The 23,003-nt window shown below is 39.3% G+C and overlaps 1 protein-coding gene across 5 annotated transcripts in view; it reads right to left on the bottom strand.

The window, feature by feature from the left end:
• Window positions 1–23,003, bottom strand: part of SPIRE1 (spire type actin nucleation factor 1) — a 134,596-nt gene that overhangs the window by 67,766 nt on the left and 43,827 nt on the right. For all 5 annotated transcript variants that reach the window (XM_063326493.1, XM_063326494.1, XM_063326495.1 and 2 more), the window contains exon 3: window positions 9,231–9,467. In XM_063326493.1, the coding sequence (XP_063182563.1) occupies window positions 9,231–9,467 (237 nt within the window). The remainder of the gene's footprint in view (window positions 1–9,230; window positions 9,468–23,003) is intronic.

Raw genomic sequence — 23,003 nt, 5'->3', positions numbered from 1 at the left:
TTACAGCTACAAGAACACCTATACTGCCCATTTCAAGTAAGAGCCATATACGCATAACTTAAAAACTGCAGAAACAAGTTAATCTACTGTTTTGAATATGGCCTGTGAGGGCAGTTACTGGGGACTTTCAACACATAACACTATATGAGACAGAAAACTGTACAGGAATTTTGCACGCCACTGTCGACTTACTTGTCTACTAAAACATGTATCAGTCACATAACGTAAATAATACAAGCAGTACTGATAAGGTACATGGGATATTCCCTATGGGATGTTGGCATTACATGGAAATAAAAGAACTCTTGTGCCTTGCAGACACAATAGAAGAGGTCATGTGAATCTGTATAAAAATATCCTGCATTTCTAAAGTAGCAAAAAGAGTCAATAGAGCTAAAAAGCTAGCTGCATCACCATGAACATCCAAGACTGCAAAGTCTGCATGGGTGGCAACTAGATTCTGACAAGATGAACCTTTGCCAAACCCTAACGTAAGACAAGCTGCTGTCCTGGCTAATTTTTCTGAGCAGATCTACTGCCTTTACCAGGCTGACAGTGTATCTGAAAAATCCACCATGGCCTTCTGTGCACGTAGCAGTTTCAACAACCTGGGTGGTTGAGAGTTGAAGGGAGAGATGCTCAGGCAGATCCCTTCAGCTTTGCACAGGTCACTCTGCATCGCCCGGCCGAGTGCTGGAGTTAATCCATAGGGCAGAGAAGATATGGGTCACGTTTGTAACCAGCAGCAGCTCTCCCCCTTTTTTTTTTTACTTCGGTATGGGTCACTACAGCATTACTGTGTTAATTGACCAACCATTACCCTCATTTCCAATCATTAGTTAGAATTTCAAATTAATCTGATCAAACAAAATGTACCTTGTGAAAGTAAACACTCGTTGATCTATTTCAGTCTCCAGGGTCTATTTTAGCAGCGCAGACTAACACGGGTTCTTTGATACTTCAGATTAAACCTCATACCCAGATGTGTTATTTCTAACAGATTGCTTTGCATGTTTTAGACATTTGTATTTTTAAAGGGAAAACTGGAGCTCTGTCATGACAAATTCTGCATCTTATGCACTGTGGGACACCATTACTGCCAAAGAATCCTTCCACCTCCACCAAAAACTGGAACTTTATTTTTACCCATGTACAAATTATTTATAAAAATTGCAGCATCAAACAGACGGGAAAAAAAGTCTATGCCCTACTCTGCTTCTTTTAGATGCATAAAGGCCACACACAAATTTCAGGTGTTCTAACCGCCCCATATATAAAAATAATCTGAACACCCAATCTGTGCTTCCTGTTTTTGTTGGACAACTCCTTGGATTCCTCAGACTATTTTAGACCTTAGACAGGTTATACCAGTATAATTATGTGAATTATGGGTACAGGGGGTTTTAACTGGTGTAGATGCATTACTGTGAGCCATAATGGGAAGGTAAAAATCACCACAGAAAAGGCAATTTGGTTTTGTCTCCCCTCCTAGAATAAGAAACTCCAGTCTATCTAAGCCATGCTGCTGGATGAGATGTTTCCACTGTTCTGTATGAGAATAATTAAAGCAAAGGGAGGGGGAAAGCCCTTCTTTTTTTAATCACAGAATCACAGAAACTTCAGAGTTGGAAGGGACCTCTAGAGATCATCTAGTCCAACTCCCCTGCTAGAGCAGGATTGCCTAGAGCACATCCCTCAGGACTGCATCCAGGCCAGTCTTGAAAATCTCCAGAGAAGGGGACTCCACAACCTCCCTGGGCAGCCTGTTCCAGTGCTCTGTCACCCTCACTGTAAAGAAGTTTTTCCATGTATTTGAACGGAACTTCCTATGTTCTAGCTTGTGCCCATTGCCCCTCGTCCTGTCACTGGGAACCAATGAAAAGAGTCTGGCACCATCCTCCTTCAACCCACCCTTTAGATACTTGTATGCCATAATAAGGTCTCCCCTCAGCCTTCTCTTCTCCAGGCTAAAGAGTCCCAGCTCTTTCAGCCTTTCCTCATAAGGGAGATGCTCCAGTCCCTCAGTCATCTTAGTTGCCCTGCGCTGGACCCGCTCCAGTAGTTCCCTGTCCCTCTTGAACTGGGGAGCCCAAAACTGGATGCAGTATTCCAGTTGTGGCCTCACCAGTGCAGAGTAGAGGGGGAGAATCACCTCCTTCCACCTACTGGCCACACTCTTCCCTATGCAGCCCAGGATTCCATTGGCCTTTTTGGCAACAAGGGCACATTGTTGGCTCATGGGTAATTTACTGTCTACCAGGACCCCCAGATCCTTCTCCTCAGAACTACTTCCCAGCAGGTCCACCCCTAACCTATACTGGTGCTTAGGATTCTTCCTCCCCAGGAGGAGTACCTTGCACTTGCTTTTGTTGAACCTCATTAGGTTCTTCTCTGCCCGGCTCTCCAGCCTGTCCAGGTCACGCTGGATGGCAGCACGGCCCTCCGGAGTGTCAGCCACCCCTCCCAGTTTGGTATCATCAGCGAACTTGCTGTGGATACGCTCTGTCCCATCATCCAAGTCATTAATGAATATACTGAACAAAATTGGACCGAGGGGAAGACCAAAGTCATGAGGGACAACTTCCTTGCAAGTACATTTGGTATAATGCAGTTCTAAGCAAAACCTCTCAAAATAGATGTTGTGAACAGTACAAAATTACTTCCACTTCTACTTATCTTTCACTTGCAGAGGTCTCAGTTAACATAAATCCACTTGCTCTGCAGCTGTTTATAAAGCCCTTCATATCAAACCCCTGTTATTGCTAAGTAATTTTATTTTAAAACCAACAGCATGGAGATCTTGCTTATACATTTCAAAGGCTCAAACATGCAGACAGAAACTTCTGCGTTATTTTGCACAGTCTGCCCTCAGGTCCCTGGGCTTGCACAGTTACCAGCGCTTCAAATACTGACTCCTTTCACAACTCCACCAGCAGCACAGTTTACTCCACCAGTCCTTCAGTTGTGCCCGCACAAATGTTTGAGGGGTCTTGCAGCAAAACAGATGAAGGAACTGATGGAGTTAAAAAAGCAAAATCAGCAACAGCAAAAAAACTTTTGGGATGCTTTGACTAAATATAGGTGACGCAGATCCCAGCCAAGGTGACAGCACAAATAGAAGAAACGCACTATGGTTTGAATGAATAACCACGATGTACAAGGCTTGTTTGGGCATAAGAAAAATAGCAGATTTGCTGCATTTCTAAGACAATTCCAAGTTAGCTCAAAGAATGGTGACGAAATAAGAAAACACCTGTGGATGGGTCCTAGTCAGTCAAGATCTATATATTCCTTTGTTAACCCAATCTCAGCAATTGTTTCTCTGGAACCTTCACAACGTCCACGTGTCTGTCTGAAGACACTGTGCAGTTGATACAAAAAGGTGTACTCTCGGTCAGCATTTTGGGGAGGGTAAGAGCCCAAACGCGAAGGTTTTTAAGCCCCTAGGCACAGGGAGATGAGCAGTGGTCCTTGGGACCTCGCTGCTGAACTCAAGAGGTCCCAGTTCTGTCAATGCATCACGGGTAGAAAAGGTGGCCAGGGAGTGCGCCAACACAAGTTGTCTACCTGCTCAGACCAGCACCATGAAGGTCCATCTGCAGAGGCCCAAACTCCCCAGGGGCATCCACCTGGGGGTGCCCTGTTGTAGCAATATGATATGGGGGTGCGTTCACAGAATCATTTTGGGAGATCTTTAGGTTTCTTTCTAGCTTACAGTCCCCAAAGAGTTAAACTGCAAAAAGGAATAGCCGAAGGAGAACCTGTTCCTCTCAGAACTTAAGAGGTACAAAAACTAGATGGTTGTACTTTAAGGGACCACAACAGGTGGGACAGGAGGTTCCACAACATTACAAAAGGAGTCTAAGATACCAGTTCTGTGTGGACAGCTGAAGATGCACAGGTAGAAGATGAGTAATTTTTGGTCAAGCCAGCAAATCAAGGTCAAGTATAGTGACAACAAAAGTGAAGGGAACTGAGGTGTTCCAACCCACTGTAATTGCCATTTTTTCCCCTCATAAACACATGGAGACATAGATCACCTTTTTCTAAAAGAAGATCCACCAAAATAAAGACTAGCATATGACATTTGAGTTCACTACAAAAAGGACTCAAGAGAAGAGAGCTGATCAATTGTTGAGTGCAATGATTTTCAAAAATGGACAATATTGTTGCATTCCTTTTTAATATAAAATGAACTGACAACATCTGTGACATTGGCTGCTATCTTGGTAAGGTTCCAAAATCTTCCCTAGCTTCAGACAGAGTTACAGAGTACACTGCAAGTTGCTTGTTTTGAAACGAAGCATAAATACTGTTCTGCAGGCTCATATAAAAATGCTAAAGCCAACCCAGCCTTAAACAGAATTACACTCACAGAAAGCTGCATCTTACTAATTTTAACCTCATGGACTAGGCAAAATTATGGGCCTTTGAATTTCAGTAACATGAACTCTTTAACTGTCTGTCATAAACAAAATACCCAGACTTGTTTTTAACTGCATTTTCTGGTTCCTCTCTGACAGGTTCCCATATTACACTTACGCAGGGCCATACCATCTGTATAATAATAATGTATGTCCTCAAACTCAGAAGGGAGCCTCCAAAATACTTAGATCTGAATGTAGATCTTCTCATCCCACCTGTAATTGCATGGAGACAGGACATATTCTTCTTTTCCTCTGTAACTCTACGCATGCCATAAATAGTTGATCTGTACTACCATTAGAGTATTCAAAACACCAGCAGATCAATATCACCACTGTAAATTTCAGTTCCTTCCAGCTGAAAGAAGTCAGTCATATACTTGAACTACCAAGACATATGAGTCACCTAGACTTAAAAGTTTCCCATTTTAGAGACCATGCCAGTGATTAAGTGACAATTAAAATATCTGCAGTATAGGGAGGGAGAGGGGAGTGTTGACAGAAACAATTTATTCTTCCTCTTTTGCTTACAAGGAAGGCACAAACATGAATTTCTACCACTAAAAATACTGCAAACTGTAATCTTGTTTACATTTGTTATAGCAAGATAACATAATATGGCACATGCTACTCTGAAAATAATTTTCATACAAATTAAAAGGTCAGCATGGAGATTTCCTAAGTACAAGTTTTGTTTGCTATGGGACCTGGGTCACTAATTCATCTCTGTGAAGCAGCAGCTGCGTGACAGTTAATTTTTGGTCAGAACTAACAAACATTATTACTGAACTAGTTAGGTAAGGCCTGGGACAAGAGTACTGGAGGACATCCACTTATATTTGTCTCTGAGATAAGAAGGTGTGGCTCGATTACAGATGAGGTTCCTCTTAAAGCTCAGTTAACTTTCAGGACAGAAGGTGAACATATGCAAGAGCAAGATATCAGTTCAGAAAGACCACTACCTCCTTATGTCTCTTCTAGGAGACCTGCAGAAAAAGGTAGCAGAGGCAGTGACAAAGGTTAGTGTCACGACTTGCAGATACTACCGACAACGCCTCTGATCTGAAGAAGAGCTAAGGTAAAGTCTAGTACTGGCAATAGCAATTTGGCTACGATGACGTTCAAAGCTGGAAGAAATGAGAGCGCTAGAGCTAAGATGGCAGTTCAGCCCAGCAAAAGCCAGCACAGACTAAAACCTGCTATCAAAGGGTTATGTGGCTTTATTTACATCTGAAATTAGAAGAGGCTGCTGGCCTACAATAAAGGATAATACTGGAATTGGGTTTAGGGCTGGGGCTCAGGCAAGCAGATATTGATAAACTGCAGCTTAGAAAGCACCTCCAGGTTAACAAGAAAAGTGGTGCTGGCTTAAAATATCTGACTGCAGAGATCTGTGGGATAAGGAGTGAGATAATGTTAAGATTAGGAGTGGAATTAGGGTTTGAGCACACTCTGGAAGAGGTTGATAAACTGCATCATCTCATTTCAGTATCAGGGAGGGCCACACGCCGTGATAAAGGGGCCACATGACAGGACTTCACACACCCTTAGCAAGCCCAACACCACCCAGCACGCCAGGCCTTCTCTGTATCCTCTGTTGACCCAAGGCTCCCCAAGCCGTACACGTGCCGTCAACTTGATGCGATCCCGACCCCTTGGGATTACTGTACATGTACACTTCTGTCCTTGCATATGTGCACAGCGAACCCTGCACTCCCGATACGCGCGGATTTCCTGTACCATATGTGCACAGTGTGTACGTACTGGGGATGGGGGCAGGGAATAGGGCCCCAAACAAGGCAAACATCTGTCTGAAAACAGCCACTCTATACTGCCTCTATTTCTCCCTTCATTTGCACTAGGGCTGCCATATCTGAAATACATCGAAGACTAAAAAAAGTTAAGTGTTTGGCAACCGACATCTCCTCTCTTCATAGATGCATTTTTAAAAACAGTTGCTCAAGTCTGTGCAGCAGGTTGGTCCTGCCAAGGAAATCAAAAGCCAAATCAGCCAAATATACCGAGAAGAAGCACAAAAGCTTGTCTGTGTCTTCTACAAACAGGAGCTTTGCCAATGATGATCTTGGCAGTACTATGTAGAACTTACCCTTTTCCCAATTCTTTGGAATAGCTGTTCACCGCATTACTCAGCTCTTTACAGGTTAAGGGAGGGTTCAGGATTGACCGGGCCTACTTCACTTTATAGGAAAACCTGACACATATCATATCTATCTCTGTGTTTTAATCATAAAATAGGCTCATCCACATTAGTGATTAATGGTGAAAAAAATCAGTCTTAGTGTCACAGACAGGCCTTGGACCTGACAATGACGCTTTCTGGAGAAGGACGAAACATATGATCATATTTCAAGCACAAAATCATGTCCATACTGAAGACTATATAGTTAAAAACCTTAAAAATCAATGAGCAGCACACAGCCCATCTCCACCATCTTCCAAGCTTGCAATTTAGAAAACGCAGGGTAGGCAAGAACAACAGTTGCTCAATTCAATAAGCAAACCTGCTGCAGCATTCACTACAAACTGCAGAGAAGAAAGCTTCACAGGGAGTCTTGCCAGGAGGGAATTACAATTATCGAGCCTCATGGTCACAAGACCACACGCTACTGTTGTGAAACAGTCACTGGGTAAATAAGGGTGTAGCCTGCAACAGAGTTAGGACGTGGGGAGGGGGGGAGAAGAAAAAGCCACATGCAAAACATGGTTTTACCCCTGAAAAGGTAGGAAGTCAAGAAAAAACGATCTTACAAATCCGCACTGATGTCAAAAATGTGGCAGAACGGTGCTGCCATTCTAGTACTGTCAGCACAGGAATAACACAGAGCAGGGAATAAAGGAAAGCTGCAGAGTTAAGGCTGCAGCAAATACTTTAGGCAAAAGCAACAACAGCAAGAAAAGAGAATTCCAAGGGATACAGGAGTAAAAGTTAGAAATGACAGCTGAACTTCAGTTCACTAAGATGAAGTCACAAAAGCGGTACATTTCCAGAATGATTAAAAAATTAATAGCAAAAGATAAAAGTTAAAAATCTAAGATGCTGATTTTAAAACATATAAATAGGCAGGTACCTCAGAGTAGCAGAGATACAGATTAACAAATCAGAACCAGAAAGCTGCCATTCCGGAGCCTTAACAGTTGAAACCTGCCCAAAAATTTTCTTATCTTTTTTGTATTTCAGGAATGTGTACCAATGTGATAGAGTTCAGAGAAATTTTCCAAACTTATCTTTTCTTGTTTGCAGAAATCAATTAAAGAACTTGCAAAATAATCAGTTCTACAAGCCACTGCCCTCAGCTCTGCATATACAAATGTCTCTTCCGCCTCTGCACTAAGCGAAACTTCCTCTAACGATCCAACTTTGATTGTCCCACCAATTCACCATATTTTTGCCAAACTGGGGAAAAAGAGGATATATTGCATCTGTCCTCTACGTAGCACCATGCTGTTTGGAGACGCTCCCACAGGGGCTTAACAGGGTGCTGCTGGCCACTTCTAGAGAAGGTGACTGGGTGATGGGGAGTGCCAGAGGGAGGAGAGAGCAAAGCAACCTTCGCTCCTGCCCACCGCGAGGGCACCAACTCAACACGGCTGGGAGTGGCAGGAGCTTGAAGGGGAAAGAACTTCAGCCAGCCAGGCCCTCCCCATCACAGGAGAGCGAAAGGCCGTTTCATTCATTCCTCCCTCTGACCCCTGCTTCTCCGAGGGAGGGAGAAAAAACAAAGGCATTAAGCATTCAGCATTATTTCTGATGCAAGGAGGATACAAAAGCATCTCAAAGAAAAGTTACTTCCATTCCAGTCTCCTAAGAGCTTCCCTCTTTACTGTTAGTCCATCAGAAGTGGCAGGTTTTAGTGGCATCTTGTTTCTGCATGCCTGTGTCCTGATGTGCTATCCAGGATACTCTTCTAGTCGCAGCTTCCACCCCTACACTCTTAATTTCTGTGACACACTAACCTTCTAGTCCTTAGATAGGACTTGCATTTACAAAGAAGCATTATATGGGGTTCAATCCCCACCACAAGTTAGCATACAGTTTTCCAAACTATATTAAACTCTCAGATTATTTATGAGGTAAACCAATTATACAAATTTTGTCAAAATCCATGCTTGTTAATACCTTTGTCTGTATTAAGAACTCATTTGGCTCTAAAACTTGTACTGAAGACTACTCTATAGAAAATAGAGGGTTAATACTTTTAAATGACTGATCATGGTAGCCCAGATAACATTAAATAACCTGTTGCAATTAAAGTTCATAAGCTGTATTTCCAAATTTCACAACTCAGGTCAAGAAATGCAACCATAATGATCGTCAATGAAATACTGTATCCTGACTCACTCCATACAAATAAGCTACTCTTATAAAAGCAGTCCTCTGCTTCAGTAGAGGAGGGTGGCAAAGGAAGAAACTGATAAGGAATAATTAAACTAATACTGCAGTAATGAAAAGGTGAATTAATTGAAACAGTCCATTAAGTATGCAAGCGTACACAAAGTAATTCAACAGACTGGAAGGCTGACTATCCAGTGCATGGAAGAAATTAGAATGTGATATTAATGGCACATCCAATGATAAAGCTGATCATTGATTTTCTGTTGATTAATGTCAATAGTGAAATACTACTGCATGCCATTTTTGCAAGCAAACCTTACAGAATGACCAGGGAAATCAGTAATCAGAAAATGATACAGCCAGTATCACACTAGGCAGTAACATGGAAAATAGAGTTGATTTACTCATTGCTAAAAACAGTGAAATAGCATATAAACTGCCCACTACTGTACCTTCATGACATCTTTATAGGAATGAATGGCCTCAACTTCCTCTTTGTCATCATCGTCGTCATCCTCCACTCCTTCATCCAGAGCATCATATCCTTCATCCCTACTCCCGTCTGTTTCTGTGCTATTAGTCATGTGGTCAATAAGCTGCTCCAGTGGAGGACTTAATTCCCGCTCTTCATTGTCCTTCAAACCATAGTCCAGGGCTTTATATATAATAATCCCTAGTGATTCAATAACCTGTAAAAGTGAAAAAGAAATATTTATTAATGTCGTTTACATGAATGAATAGGTCAGTCTAGCAACACCCTTTCCTCGTGTTTGTATAACAAACTTAGCAACAGAGAGGGCAATAAACATCAAAATTAAAGAGAAAAAATGATCCTCTAATACCTACAGTAGCAGTTCAGTAATGCAGTCCAGAACATGCAAGAGCAGGTTATACCACATACCTACCGCTTTCTTATTTCAAAATTTGAAATAAAAGTTTGTAATGTAAAAACAAAGCAGGACCTTTTTAGATTATTTTCCCTTTTTCCTTCTAATATGACAAACCTCAAAATAGCATTAGACTTTGCAAGACTGTACTACATGCATATGACCTTTTTTGGAGGGGGTGGAGGGAGAAAGAAATCAAAAGAAAGAATAAACTAACATGAGATGCCTCACTTCCCTGCGATTTAACAACACTTGGAAACTGTCCTTCAGTTTCTGCATCTCTTCATGGACCCGAGAGGTGTCTGGACACAGCTGTGCACATCCCAATATTAACTCACTGTGCACTGGGAGATCAGCCCACAAGAACTCCTTTGCCTCTTGGACAGCCAGTGGAGGCACGCATACTCTACTGAAACTACCAACAACTGGATTTCATAGTAATGAGGTATGGCTTGATCTTCCATTGAACTGAAGGCATCTTTTTTGTGCTCTGTCAAGACCAAAGCAAACAGACAACCTCTTACTCAGTGTAAGATAGCAAAAAATTGTCATGAACATCCCAAAACGCTAAACGCACATTTTCTTTATTGTCATTAATTATTTTTCTTACGAGTAATATTGAAGCTTCTGGCATTTGAAAAGTGTAAAGAGAGGCCATTTCAAACTGAGGAGTTTGGAAATGAGTATCAATGGAGAGAGAAGGCAAAATGGGCTTGCAAGAGGAAACCACAAGGTAATGTCACTGCTGGGAGATTGTTGTCTGACAACAAAAGTAGGACTAGAGCTATTGCATGCAATCTCTGATCTTCCTTGAGTGTGTGGTGGCTAGCGTGTCACACAAATGAGCAGACTCCAGTGTGGGAGTAGTTGGCACTAGAGCAACTTTAATAACAGGAGCATTTCTAAACATACCAAACCTTGTCATCAAATGCCATTTTCTCTCATCTGGCTTTCAGTACTATCCTGGTCAACACACTTTTTAATGCAGATTTCTGAAATTCTATTTGAGTAAACAGGACAACACAAATGGATTCTTAAAACATTAAATTTGACTCTAGCAGCTTACTTATTTCAGCACAGCGAAGTATTTTTGATCTGAGAAGCTGGAGGTTAGCAAAGACTTAAAATGATATCCTATTAGTTTATCCAGACAGACAATTTAATGAACTAGCTGTAGTCTGACAGCTTTACACTTGCATACTTCATTCCTCTGTTGAGATTACTTTGCAGTGCAAATTCACTTTGCAAGACAGTGGCTAATAAACAAAGATAAAAAACAATACATAAAACCCCACACTTTTACAATTTATTTCCAAAAATTTTGATAATATGATTCAATATAAACAATTTTCCTATGCTATTCTCTTGAAACGTGGTTATACGTATTTGGAAAATATTCTTAAAATGCAGTTAAGAAAAGTGATTAGGCAAATTAATGCAGAAAAAGTTGTCTCGATTCATTTAGTTCAAAGAACAGCTTCTGACTTGGGAAATGCTAGCAAAACAGCAAAGAACACCAGGGGAGCATCGCTGTGTGCTTGCTCAGTTCTCATACCCTTCCCCAGACTTCTGCCATGACCCACTTTGGAGACAGGACACTGCAGCACACAGACCTTAAGAACAGCTGTAACAGATCAAACTTACATTTGCAGCATATCTGGCTTGCCTCTTAGAGAAGCTATTTTGTAATAACCATCCTGTAAAACTTGCTATAAAAAAAACTAAATCTGAAAATTTCACAAAATAAAATATATTCTACTGGTAGATGTGTATGTTTTCTGTAACTCAGGTTCTGCATGCAAGCTAAACATATACCCCTTCAGCAACTGAAAGGGAACAAAGAACACCAGGTTAATTCCAATTTGAAGTACACCTAAAATGAAAATGAAGTACAATTGAATAATCACTTTGATATTTTAAACACTTGGGAGTAAGCACAATGTGAGTAATTTCTAACTTTAATAAAAACTAAATTTGAAAGACCTTAGCATACATGAGGAGGGCTGAAATGTCCAAATTAGATGCAAAGAAAATAATGTCTTGTGCCATGCAGCGATGGCTGCTGAAGACAGCTTTTTGGATTTTGCTACACCAACACTTCAAAAAAAAAAAATAAAATAGGGGGTGTGTGTATAAAGAAAGTGCACTCTCTCTGCTTCCTTCTGTTTGGGAAAAGGATTAAGGCATTCAAAAAGCACTGCGGCTAAAACTGGCTGACAGCTGCTGCTTGCTTTGATGTGTCAGCAGTGGGGCTTTTGCAGTTCAGTAATATGGTTTGTGCATTTTTACGTATTATGAACAGATTTCATAATACATGCAAAGATGACAAAACACCCAAGCCTGCAACGGCACCAATTCAGACCTATATTTCAGTCTCTCAGCTCCTTATTTAGGAGTTGTGATCAAAACCGTATTTATTCAGTGTCTGTCAGTATCACAGGTTCTGCTTGCTGAAAGACAAAGCAGCAAACACCTTAACAGAGAAACTTTGCTTTCACTTGCATTAAAACTGAAAACATTCAGTGCTTTCAGTATTACTGGTTTACCAAGGATCCTGTAAAACCACACAAGTGCCATACGAATATCAAACAAAAGTCACAGCATTGTCAACGCATCTTCACATGGACAAAGCTACTAATGCAACTTCACACAAATAAAACTTCTATGTCTATATAACTAGAAACATAATATAGAAGGTTAAACAGTCAGCTCATTGCAGCTTAAACGCATGAGTGCTGTCACTTTGCCTGTAATACAAATCAAATACAAACAAAAAAGGAAAAGCTTTTCACAGCTGAATGGATGAATTGATAAATATGTGGGGGTTTGAGTTGGATAATCAGGGACTATCACTTTTTCTTTTTTAAAAAGGCACCGATTATTCACAAAGAAGTCACTGGTTCTAAACTGCACTGTTTGCTAATTTCACGCAAAATGAATACTTCTGGCACCTAACAAGTGACAAGCACTGGCATAGTTTTCAATTATATGTGAAAACTGAAGTACAGTTGGAAAAACAAGGGTAAGAAGGGACTTAGCAAGGCTCTTTTAAACCAGAGTTGTACACTGACACACCAAAACAAGTGCACGATGCTGAAATAAGCGCCAGCACTAAGGATAAATGATGTTGCTTGATTCAGATGCAAAAATAAAATAAAATCAGTTCCGCACCTGGAATTTTAGAACTCATTTTTTCCTGATTGATTGAAATTTTGGCAAAGGACCTGATCTTTGCAAATCAATCAGTGGCTAAATAACTTAAAAAAAATAAACAAGGAAGTCTGCATTATTATGCTTTACGCCTTCTCACCAAGTTCTTTTGAAAGTCATGGCTTCAGACCAAAAAAAAAAAAAAAAACCAACCAAAACATTTCCCACAGACTGAACTCATACTCTGCTGTGCTTAAATCATTAATGAAAGGGGAATTTTGTCTCACCGTTGAGTGAGTATTCTTTCAATTCCTACACCAGTATGGACTCGTATTGTACTGTTCTTTTACAAGAAGTTGCGATAAAGTTGCTGGAACACTTTGACTTCAAACACGATGTAAAAACAGTATCCTCACACTCCTTTTACACACACAGTAAAAACGAACCCCAAACCATTCAGACTATTTTCATACACAAATACTGCATGGAACTTTCCATTCCGTATACCTTCTTCCAACACATTAGGGCATGCCTCTTGGAAAGGGGTTCATTAGGGTTTTAGGTTTTTATACGACACAAATTACATTCTTCCAAATAACACTGACAATTTAACATTCTCAAAAACTCGTCAAATCTACAGCCTCTGTATAGGAAGCAAACATGTTTGAGACTTGCAAAAGTCTCAACTCGAGTGGAATTACTCTAAGTACTTCACTTATCTTTTTTTTTTCTTTTTTTTTTTCAGAGAAGAGTCCTTATTTTCCCCTCAACGTATATACCTCTCTGACTGTAGCTGAAGCGCAGATGAGGAAAGCAGAATCCACATGCCATTCCCCCCACTCACCGCACGCACAATAGGGCACTGTCTGAGCTTTCATCCCCTTCCTAGGCTTTGCTTCAATTTTTAAACAAAGCAACAAAGCCTAAGGACAGGCTTGTACTTATAGCAGCAAAGGGCTTTTTTTCAGCTCAAACGCCTGTCCCTCCCTAAAGTTCTCCCTTCCTCCAACAGCCACTCACAGGGTTTGTATCCCTAAATTGGGATTAAAGACGCCGTGAAGCTCCAGCTTCTAAGGTGAGTCAACAAACTTTGAACTTTCCCACAGGGACCTCAGATATGGCAACCAGTCACAACAATATTTGCATTACTACTGCACTGCCTTTTATGAATTCAAATACATTTTTTTTAGTAACAATTTATACTACAATTACTGTTTTTAAGTGCTCCCACTTCTTGCCAGCAGATCTCCAAGACACTCTGTGAAGGAGAATCCCTCTCTCTTACAGTAAGAGTGCTGAGAGCCCGGAGCTGGCATTTGCCATGGCACTCCCTAGGGCAGAGCTCCTCTCCGCCACCAACTCTGCCACCACCCCCAGTATGAGGCAGCACTTAGTCAATCTGCAAAGACTAACCTGTCCTGCTGCTGACTTTAAATTAGCCTGCCAGGAGCTCCACGCTCTGCTTCTGGAATCATAACACACAGCACAAACATATCCATAGACACCCTTGAAGTCAGGAGTTACGTATCTCAAATTTTCTAGGGCGCATTAGGAGAAGACACACAAACACGCACAAGGTTTTGCGCTAAAATTGTGCAACACAGTCGAAAAGACAGGCACGTTAAAGTTTTATGTAAACCCAACAGTTCCTCTCCAGCTAGATGACAGAGGGAGCAAGCTATTGCCCTGGTTATCATTTCCATTTGTAACAAAATAATTTGCTGTTTCTTCAAGTATCCAATTCTGGAACTGAAAAAGACCTTTTAGGAAAGGTGAACAAATAACGGGGTTAGGATAAACCAAAGTACACTTTTCGGTTATTAACTCCTCTCAAGAGTACCTCATGGAAGAGTACGTCTAAATAGGTTGCTATAAGATGCATTGCTGTCACTGCATACCTCGGCTATACTAATGTAGTTTTTACCACGGCATTCCCCAGTGGAAACAGGCCAGCATTACCCAGGCTTTAATAGCTGGGGACATTGCTAAATTTAAATACGACCTTTGCTAAATTAGAGCAAGTTGCAACAGACTGTCAAATGAGAACACTGAAAAAACTTCCAAGTGCTTCCAGATAAGCAGCAAGTATTGAGAATATTTCCAATTAATCTCATTTCCAAAGAATATAGATATAAGATACAGGATTGTTTAACTTCTGGGCCATGTTGGTTTGCTACTGAAATAATGAGATACTGCTTTCTGCAATATAATGAGCCTTGCTATTTAAGACAAAGCAGGAATAAAAGCAAAGCAAAAAAAATAAACCAGAGTATGTCAGGTCTAACAGAAAATAAATATGAAAGGAAATTAAATACACCCTTTTAACAAGATTAATTCTGTTTTAGATATATTCAGAGTTAGGAAAATTTTTCTACCGTATTCAAGGGAGATCTTTTTCAAAATCATTTTATATCCATGAGTCTTTGAATGCACGAAGTGGGTAGAGAGACCTATTTACTGAATTCCTTTTACTCTTCAGGTATACATTAAAGAGATTCAGTAGAAGAACTCCTGATCAAAGACACAGAAGAAGCCTAAAACATACAAAGGGGATGCTAGCTTTCTGGGGTTTTATTTTGGTCCCCCAAAGTGAATATGTAAAAATTTAAGCAGTTAAATGTTGTTGGACTCAATTGCCTCTAATAAAGTAGCAGGAATTTACCTGTAAGTTTATTAAGGCTCAAGTGTAATATAACTCTTCAATTTATTCAAAGGTTCTGATAATTATAAACATGGTTTTGGTTGTTCGGGTTTCACTATAGATATTATCTAAGGAGAAATATCATTTATTAGCATAAATGAAAGCAGAATTTATTCCATTGTATCAGTTTCAACTTACATTTTATCTGCTGCATTAAAACATTGAAACAAAAACCTCATTTTCCGTCTAGTTTTTGTTCATACATTATAATCCCCAAGATTAAGACAAATTATTACTCTGTTATTAAGGAATTTATCCAACCTGAAGGAATTTCACCAAAGTGACAATTCATCCCCAGAGAAAAACAAAATTAAATTCCCTGATTTAACTGTGGAGACTCCGGTAATAGCTGAAGCTCCAGTAAAGTTAGGTGCAATAATTAAGTAACATAGATGGTGAAAGTCATTTGAAAGTTCTTAAATACACCTCTCTTCGTATCATGGTTTTAAATACAGGTCATGTTATCCTGATCCCATTTAAGCAAATGGCAGAGATGGCAACAACATTAAGAATTCTAAGGTTGGAATATATTTGCTGAAACAAATAGGCAGAATGGGTATGTTGTTACATTTCCCTACTGTAGGCTTAAAACTATCTGAACATTTTCTTAAAATATCCTATCTACTTAGAATTTTAGGCACAGTATCTCACCTTGATCTTTTTAGAATCATTTTATCATCACAGAAAATTTGCACAAAAACTTCATTCAAACTCTTAGCGGCTTCAAAATTAGGTACATCAAAAATAAGATTGTGAAGGCCCCAATGACTATGGAAACGCTATTTGGAAATATCAGGAGAATACATGTTTTTTATCTTAAGACACAAAATCAGACCATGTCACAAATCTATGTTCTAGTTCCCTGCTCATGTACACCAATGTCATAAATCTGCTATTACTCTTCAGACTAATGTTTTTACACCTAAGAGGTAATTTTTTAAAGAAAAGTTTCAATCCAGAATTAATCGGATAAAATGACAGGTAGTATTACTACATCAGAATCATTGACACTACACCTATCCAACCATATCGATTATTATTCTTTTCAGCACATCTAACCCTTCAGTATTGCTGGCTTTACTAAATACAGTCAGGTCCAAAGTTTTTGTTGTCTCTCTTTTTAAAAAATTGTGAAATGAAAGTTAAACATATATACAGTTGTATATAGAAACAGAAAGCAAATCAGGTGAATTCCCTGAGTAAGCCAACAGAAGGAGCAAAGACTTTAGTTGACTACCGAAAACATAACCAGGCCACAGAAACTCCAACGGGGTCAAACTGGGTAAGAGACAGAAATCACTGTTTGCCATATCATCCTTTGCATAAAGCTTTATCTAGATGACACAAAAGCATCAGGTTAACTACAGCAAAATATTTTGTAGTGAGAGAGAGAGAGGTGACCAGCTCAAGGAAAATTCCTATAAAGGCGAGTGAAACTAGTTCAGTAGCTCTGATCCTGAGAATTCGTGTGTGACTGGTTTAAATTTGGCTGATACTGCACACATGCCTATGGTCTGTAAGACAAGCTATAGGAGAAAGATAATAATGCTTACAGTAGCTTTGATTCAGTACAATTTATGGTAGTCATGAAGCAATGCAAAATCAATGCCGCTTTTATTCAAAGTATCTACACAATTCAACTAATCTACTCAAAAAGTCGGTTTGCATTAACTTCTCAGCCTTCCCACACAGATTTCATTTAAACCACTACAGTTGCCAGCTACGTTTAATTAATACAAAAATTAAAGTGAGTAAACACCTGCTGCAATGTAAACCATTTCTTCTCCTGTGAGTCAAGAACTTTCTCACACCTATTTTCCCCAAAATTAACAACTACAAAAGCCGAGCAAACAAAATACCTGTACAATGAAAGCTATTCTTTTAAATATGAATTCTTGATCAGTTGAAGTTTTGCATTTGCATGTATGTCTTATAAGCTTTCTAGCAGCGTCTCCCAACAGACTTTACAGGAGTTAGGCTGGTTTCACCGTATTTGTCAGAGATATACATGCATTTCAAGCATTTCACAGATGATTAACTTTAGAGACAGATGAAGTACCCGAACAAGTTCACACAGAGTTGGGAACATGACACCTCTTCTGGTTTAACTGTAGCTTTCCTAAAATTCATCTTCTTCCATTCCTGGAAAAATATGTCCTTCTGACTCCTACGAGACTTGTCAGCCCGATTGTTGAAATTCCAATATATTTCATGCCTAAACTCAATGATGTCAAGAAACGAGCCCAAATATTACCACACAACAGGTCCTTTTTCAAGGGATGCACCACAGAAGGTGGCTGACATATGCTGCTGCTTTCTAGTGACTGAAGTCTTCATTAACTACACACAAAGCAACACAAATTTAACGCTGTTAGTTTTAAACGTACTGAATATTTATGGGAAGTCAAATAACCACCAATAAGAAGGTTGTCTTTTTCATCCATACCGAAGGAGAAACTTTTAAGATGTCTATGGGATTCTGGCATGTATTACTTAGGCACCAAAGACAAACCATGCACAGCTACCTCCACTATCTTGTGGAAGTGCGCTCAGCCATACCGAGGCAGACATCTATAAATTACTTATTTCCCAAAGAAACTAATAGTAATTCATAGATACGGCCTGTGAACAAAAAGCTGAAAAATTAAAGACCCTTACTGACAGTTTTGTTAGTCAGGTTTGCAAGGAAACATGAGGTTGACATTAAGGACATGATGTGATAATGAAATACATTACTTTTCACATGGACTATCATGATAGTCCAAGAAGTTACTAATGTGCCAGACAGCTATTCATTTGGGTCATGTATGATCTCCGTCTATGTCATACAAACATAATACTGCAGGCTGACAAAGCCTCTGCAAAACTCCTAATTTTATGAATATTCCTCCACATCCTCTTCCCAATAAGCAGCAACATTGGATAGAGGCTTTTGGATCAGTGGCATTCAAACAAATACTTCTCCAAGACTGAATGCCTAAGTGAACATGAAATATTTTAGTAATGAGCAAAGGGAGTTACTGCACAATTACCTTCGAGCTCTCGCAATGGCCTCGTTGGAAAGACTGGCATTTGCTAGAATAATGCAAGAAAGCACCAGTAGGCACTGTTGACAAGTTATCTACACATAAGAAGATGTAAGTCTGACATTATTTTTTAGGTCTGAAATTCAGACGCAATCACAGCATGGAAGACTGACTTAACCTAAACCAAGGAGCAAATAGAGCGTGTGGCCAAGCCTCAGCAGAAAGCTCACCACCTAGTCTTTGGGCTGCAATACCCCAGAGAATCCATTTATGAAATGACATTCACAGTCTTCTATTTCCTCCATTGTTCCTTCCGAACAGTGAAATCCCCCCACAAGAACTCCATATTAAAACATACCTCCATCACAGTTAGAAGTTATTGATATATAAAACATACAGTTTATAACCTCAGGCATGAAGTACCTTAGCACAAGATAATCTAGCACCTGCCAGCTCCCAAAGCCGTCAAAGTGCTGAACCGTGACAGTTTATTATCCTTAATGGGATAGCCGTGTTCCTGGATTACGAATTGCTGAGCATTGTTTTATTGCTTTCTCCCAGTAATGACGATATCCATGTATTCTAGTACAGCAATGATAACAAAGATTTGCTTACAGTCACAGTTCAGAAGTGTTATGCTATTTAAAAAACAAAAAAAATAAGTCACATGCATTTTATGCTGAGATTAAAAAAAGAACCAAAACAAAAGCATTCTTAACTGGCACTCTGGATAAACCTGTATCACAGAGCCAGATTTTCTACAATGCTCAGCACTTGGCCTTCTAATAGAGCAGAGATATTATCTAGATAATTCATTTAGCTGCTTAGATAGCAGCCAAGTTACCAAATACCCAACCATTGATGGAGAGGGGTTAATTCCAACACTTAACATCATCGTAAGCTGCACGGGTACTTAGGAACAAAAAAAAGGCTGAAGTCTGGTGTTTGGTTTGTTGTTTTTTTTAAAAAGAAGGTAAATGCATACCAATTAACTAGACTTACTGCCTCGAAATCTATTGTGAAAATCTTTGTACTATTCAGTGTATTTTGCAATGCTTGGGAACCTTGAGTATCACATAAACTAAAAGAGCCAATCCAATCTTGAGTTTCTCCTGTGCTGAGACCTTGTTAATGGATGTGCTAAAGTCAGCTCCGGTACAAGCCACATTCCCGTCCTCAGCCCAAGGAAAAGCAAGATATGTAAAGATGCATATCGGAGGTAAAACGGTAGCAAGGGGAAGGGGCAACAACAGGGCAGAGTGACCAGTCTCACCCGTAAGACCACTGTAGGACAGCTCTAACACGGTCCTACACAATTCATCCCTGGATCAAGGATTCACAACAAGCTCCTCAAAGCTTCCTTGATGGCTTACAAAGAACAGAGCTGAGCTCAGGCGTACAGGGAGTATAAATCCCCTCGGACTTCTCATGCTTTGGAAATTAAAATAATGCTGCAATATTACCCTGTCTTTCTAGCCACATTATTATCCTTTAAACGACAGCATGGGATCCCTACCTGGAAAAAGAAAGTCAAGCTGTTACATTCATATTGCGTTGAGTTTCTTGATTTTGAAAACATGACACTTTTTTTGTAAAATATTAACTACGATTCAGAGTTTATAATATCTGGGTAAGTGGTGTTACAGCACCTCCTAAATCAGACTATAGTTGCCTCCGCAATTTTCTTAATACAAAACAGCCAAAGAATTCAAATTCTAAATTTAGTCTCATCTTTAAACCCCCAAATTCCCCAGCAAAATAAGCTAAACTGTCCTTCCTAATCGCATTGTAAAACACAGACGTGACCTCTTCCATCCAGTACTCGAGCCAATTTCAAATGTAGGAAGTGTAGGGGTCCTGTGGGGTTTTCCTAATTGCTGGTTTCTCGTGAAACCTCACACTGGCCAATTCTCCTCTCCTGTAACAGATTTACCATTTATATGAGGATATTGACCCATTTTCAAAGCTTTGGATGGTAAGTGCTGTGCAAGTCTGAATTATATTTCTGTATGTCATGCACACAGGCTTAAACTCAGCTGGAAATGCCTCTAATCATCCAGTTTTCCCTACCACTTTTGTTCCCTATAAACTAAGGGAAGGAAAAATGAAGAAAAGTACATGCCTGAGGCTAAGGGTTAGGCTTATCAGCTGGGTGCAATGCAACACAGAAAAATGCTTTTCTCTGAGAATATAAAGCAAGACATAAGAGTGATTTATTTAAGTGTAAGTAGCACAGGTAGCCAGAGAAAATAGCTACTAAGATTAGACTATCAGATTGTTCTAAACTTCACAGGAAATAAATTCTGACAGCATCATCCCTTTGCTTTGTTATACCAATGTAATTATACCTACCAGTCCACGCTCTAGAGAATGAAGGCCTTGAAGTTTAAGAAATCAGAAAAATGGCAAGGTTTTAATGATTTTAGACATTGTGGCTTTAAATTTTGATCCTTAATTTAATTAAGAATCCCTAATTATTTTTAATATCCTTAAAAATTTTAACATTTTACAAACTCTACCATTATACACACACCCTTTTGGGAATACCTTTTGTAACACACAAAGCATGACATTTCATATTATAGCTCAAAAAGAAATTACCTGGCACTTTCTAGACAAAACAAAATGAAAAAAAGGTTGTTTCTTAAGATAGTTCTCTAACAAGCGAAACCATTTTCCTGGAGGGAATAAAAAGAAATAGAATTTTAAAAAGGCAATGTAACAGTCAAAAGGTCTATTATAGAAGAAACACTAAATTCTGCTGGACTTCCATAGGAACTGCTGCTTTGGAATAGCAAAAACATTCCTGACCAGCCATGAAACTAGTTACTCAAAAGTAATCTCCCTAAAATCAGAGAGACGTTCATTTGATTCCATCAGAGAATCTTTTTTCCTTGTTCTTTTATTTTGGAGCTCCCCAAAAGTTTAAGAAATGTAAGAATAAAAGAAATATATCATTGTATTACAAAGATAAGCCTCAATTTCTTTAACTAAATAAGCACAGTCATCAATACTCTTGAAGGAGTTAAAGATCTTCAGTCAAATTGGTTTGAAAGAGCACGTACTCAACTACCTCCAGGGAATCAAACATTCAGTATTTCAAATGCCAATGAACAATTTATATATGTGAATTCTGGAGTTCAGAGTGATAGCAGAGTTTTTTATTTTCTTCTCATTTACCCTTTTGCACAGATTGTTTTTCTCCTTTATCTAGTCATACTATACTTCATTAAGCTGTGTGTTCTCACGTAAACTACCAAACAGGCAGCGATATCAAAATGTTGACTTACACGAATGAGAAACCACACAAAAGAGGGGAGTCTTCTGTAAGAATTGCGACCGTGAGCAAGTGTCAGACAAACCGCAATGACCCCATTTCAGAGAACACTGCTTTTAAGGAGTAACTATTACTCACCAAACCAGGGGGGTGAGTGGGTGTCATCCTCACCTCTCCACATACCCTCCGCTAACACCGTAGCGCTTGTGTTGCAATGTGGTCTGCTAGATCAGAAAACCAACTTTGCTGAAAAACGTCATGCTTTGCTGACCAGCTTAGCGAAAGAAAAGGGAAGAAACCCAACAAACCCCAAACCCAACTCTCAATGCTACCCTATGCACCATCTACGCATGTGCATATGCGCTCTCTGTGCTACCATACATCAACTTTGGCTTCAGGCCAAAAGAAAGCATAGCACTGCAGAAACCTCAAAGCTACACTTACAGATAAAAGAAATGTCTATTTTAACCATAAAAGCTAAAAATAGCCTTAACAAGGAGTGACAGCATGACAGTTTGCCATAACCAGTTAATATTTTTAGATAAAATGCTTAGTGTAAACATAACCCTTTCTCTGACAATTCTTCTACATATTTCCAATACATTGTCTTCTCTAATCTCCAATTTTACTTATGAACATTGCTTTTTACCAAATACTTGTTATGACAGTTAGAGCTGGGAGGGGGAACTGTTTGGAGGTTTTACCTTGTATTGTTAAGATTAAAAAAAAAAAAAAAAAAAGGCTTTTTCTTTTAAATTCATTTAAAAATTATTATATAAAGGTGAATCAAGTCCGCCAAAAGCAAGACAAAAAAGTCTAACTCAGATCATAACAATATTTTAAACTAACATTTGTTAGTAAGAGAAATCTAATAACACTAAAGCAAGTTCAAAGTGAAGGAAAATACTCCAAATACAGTGTTTTCTTTTAGATTTTTAATTTTTTTTAAACAAAATTAACGCTTAAAATCAAATTTCTAAGGATTTTTCTATTACACTTAAAGATGTTTTTACAGAGTAATATGTGATACTGCAACAAAGCCCAGGCACACAGGAATAAGCAGACTGGAAACGCAACCTTCCCTGCTCATTGCCCTTATCTAATTAAGCTAATAAAAAGAATCCTACCAGAAGAAATTAAGCTTTTCTGTGTCCCAGAAAGCTCTCTATTTTTAGATGGTCAAA

This window comes from Chroicocephalus ridibundus, chromosome 2 (genome assembly GCF_963924245.1).
Source record: "Chroicocephalus ridibundus chromosome 2, bChrRid1.1, whole genome shotgun sequence".
Taxonomy (NCBI): domain Eukaryota; kingdom Metazoa; phylum Chordata; class Aves; order Charadriiformes; family Laridae; genus Chroicocephalus; species Chroicocephalus ridibundus.
Note: the sequence above shows the minus strand (reverse complement) of the source record. Positions and strands in the feature narration are given on the sequence as shown.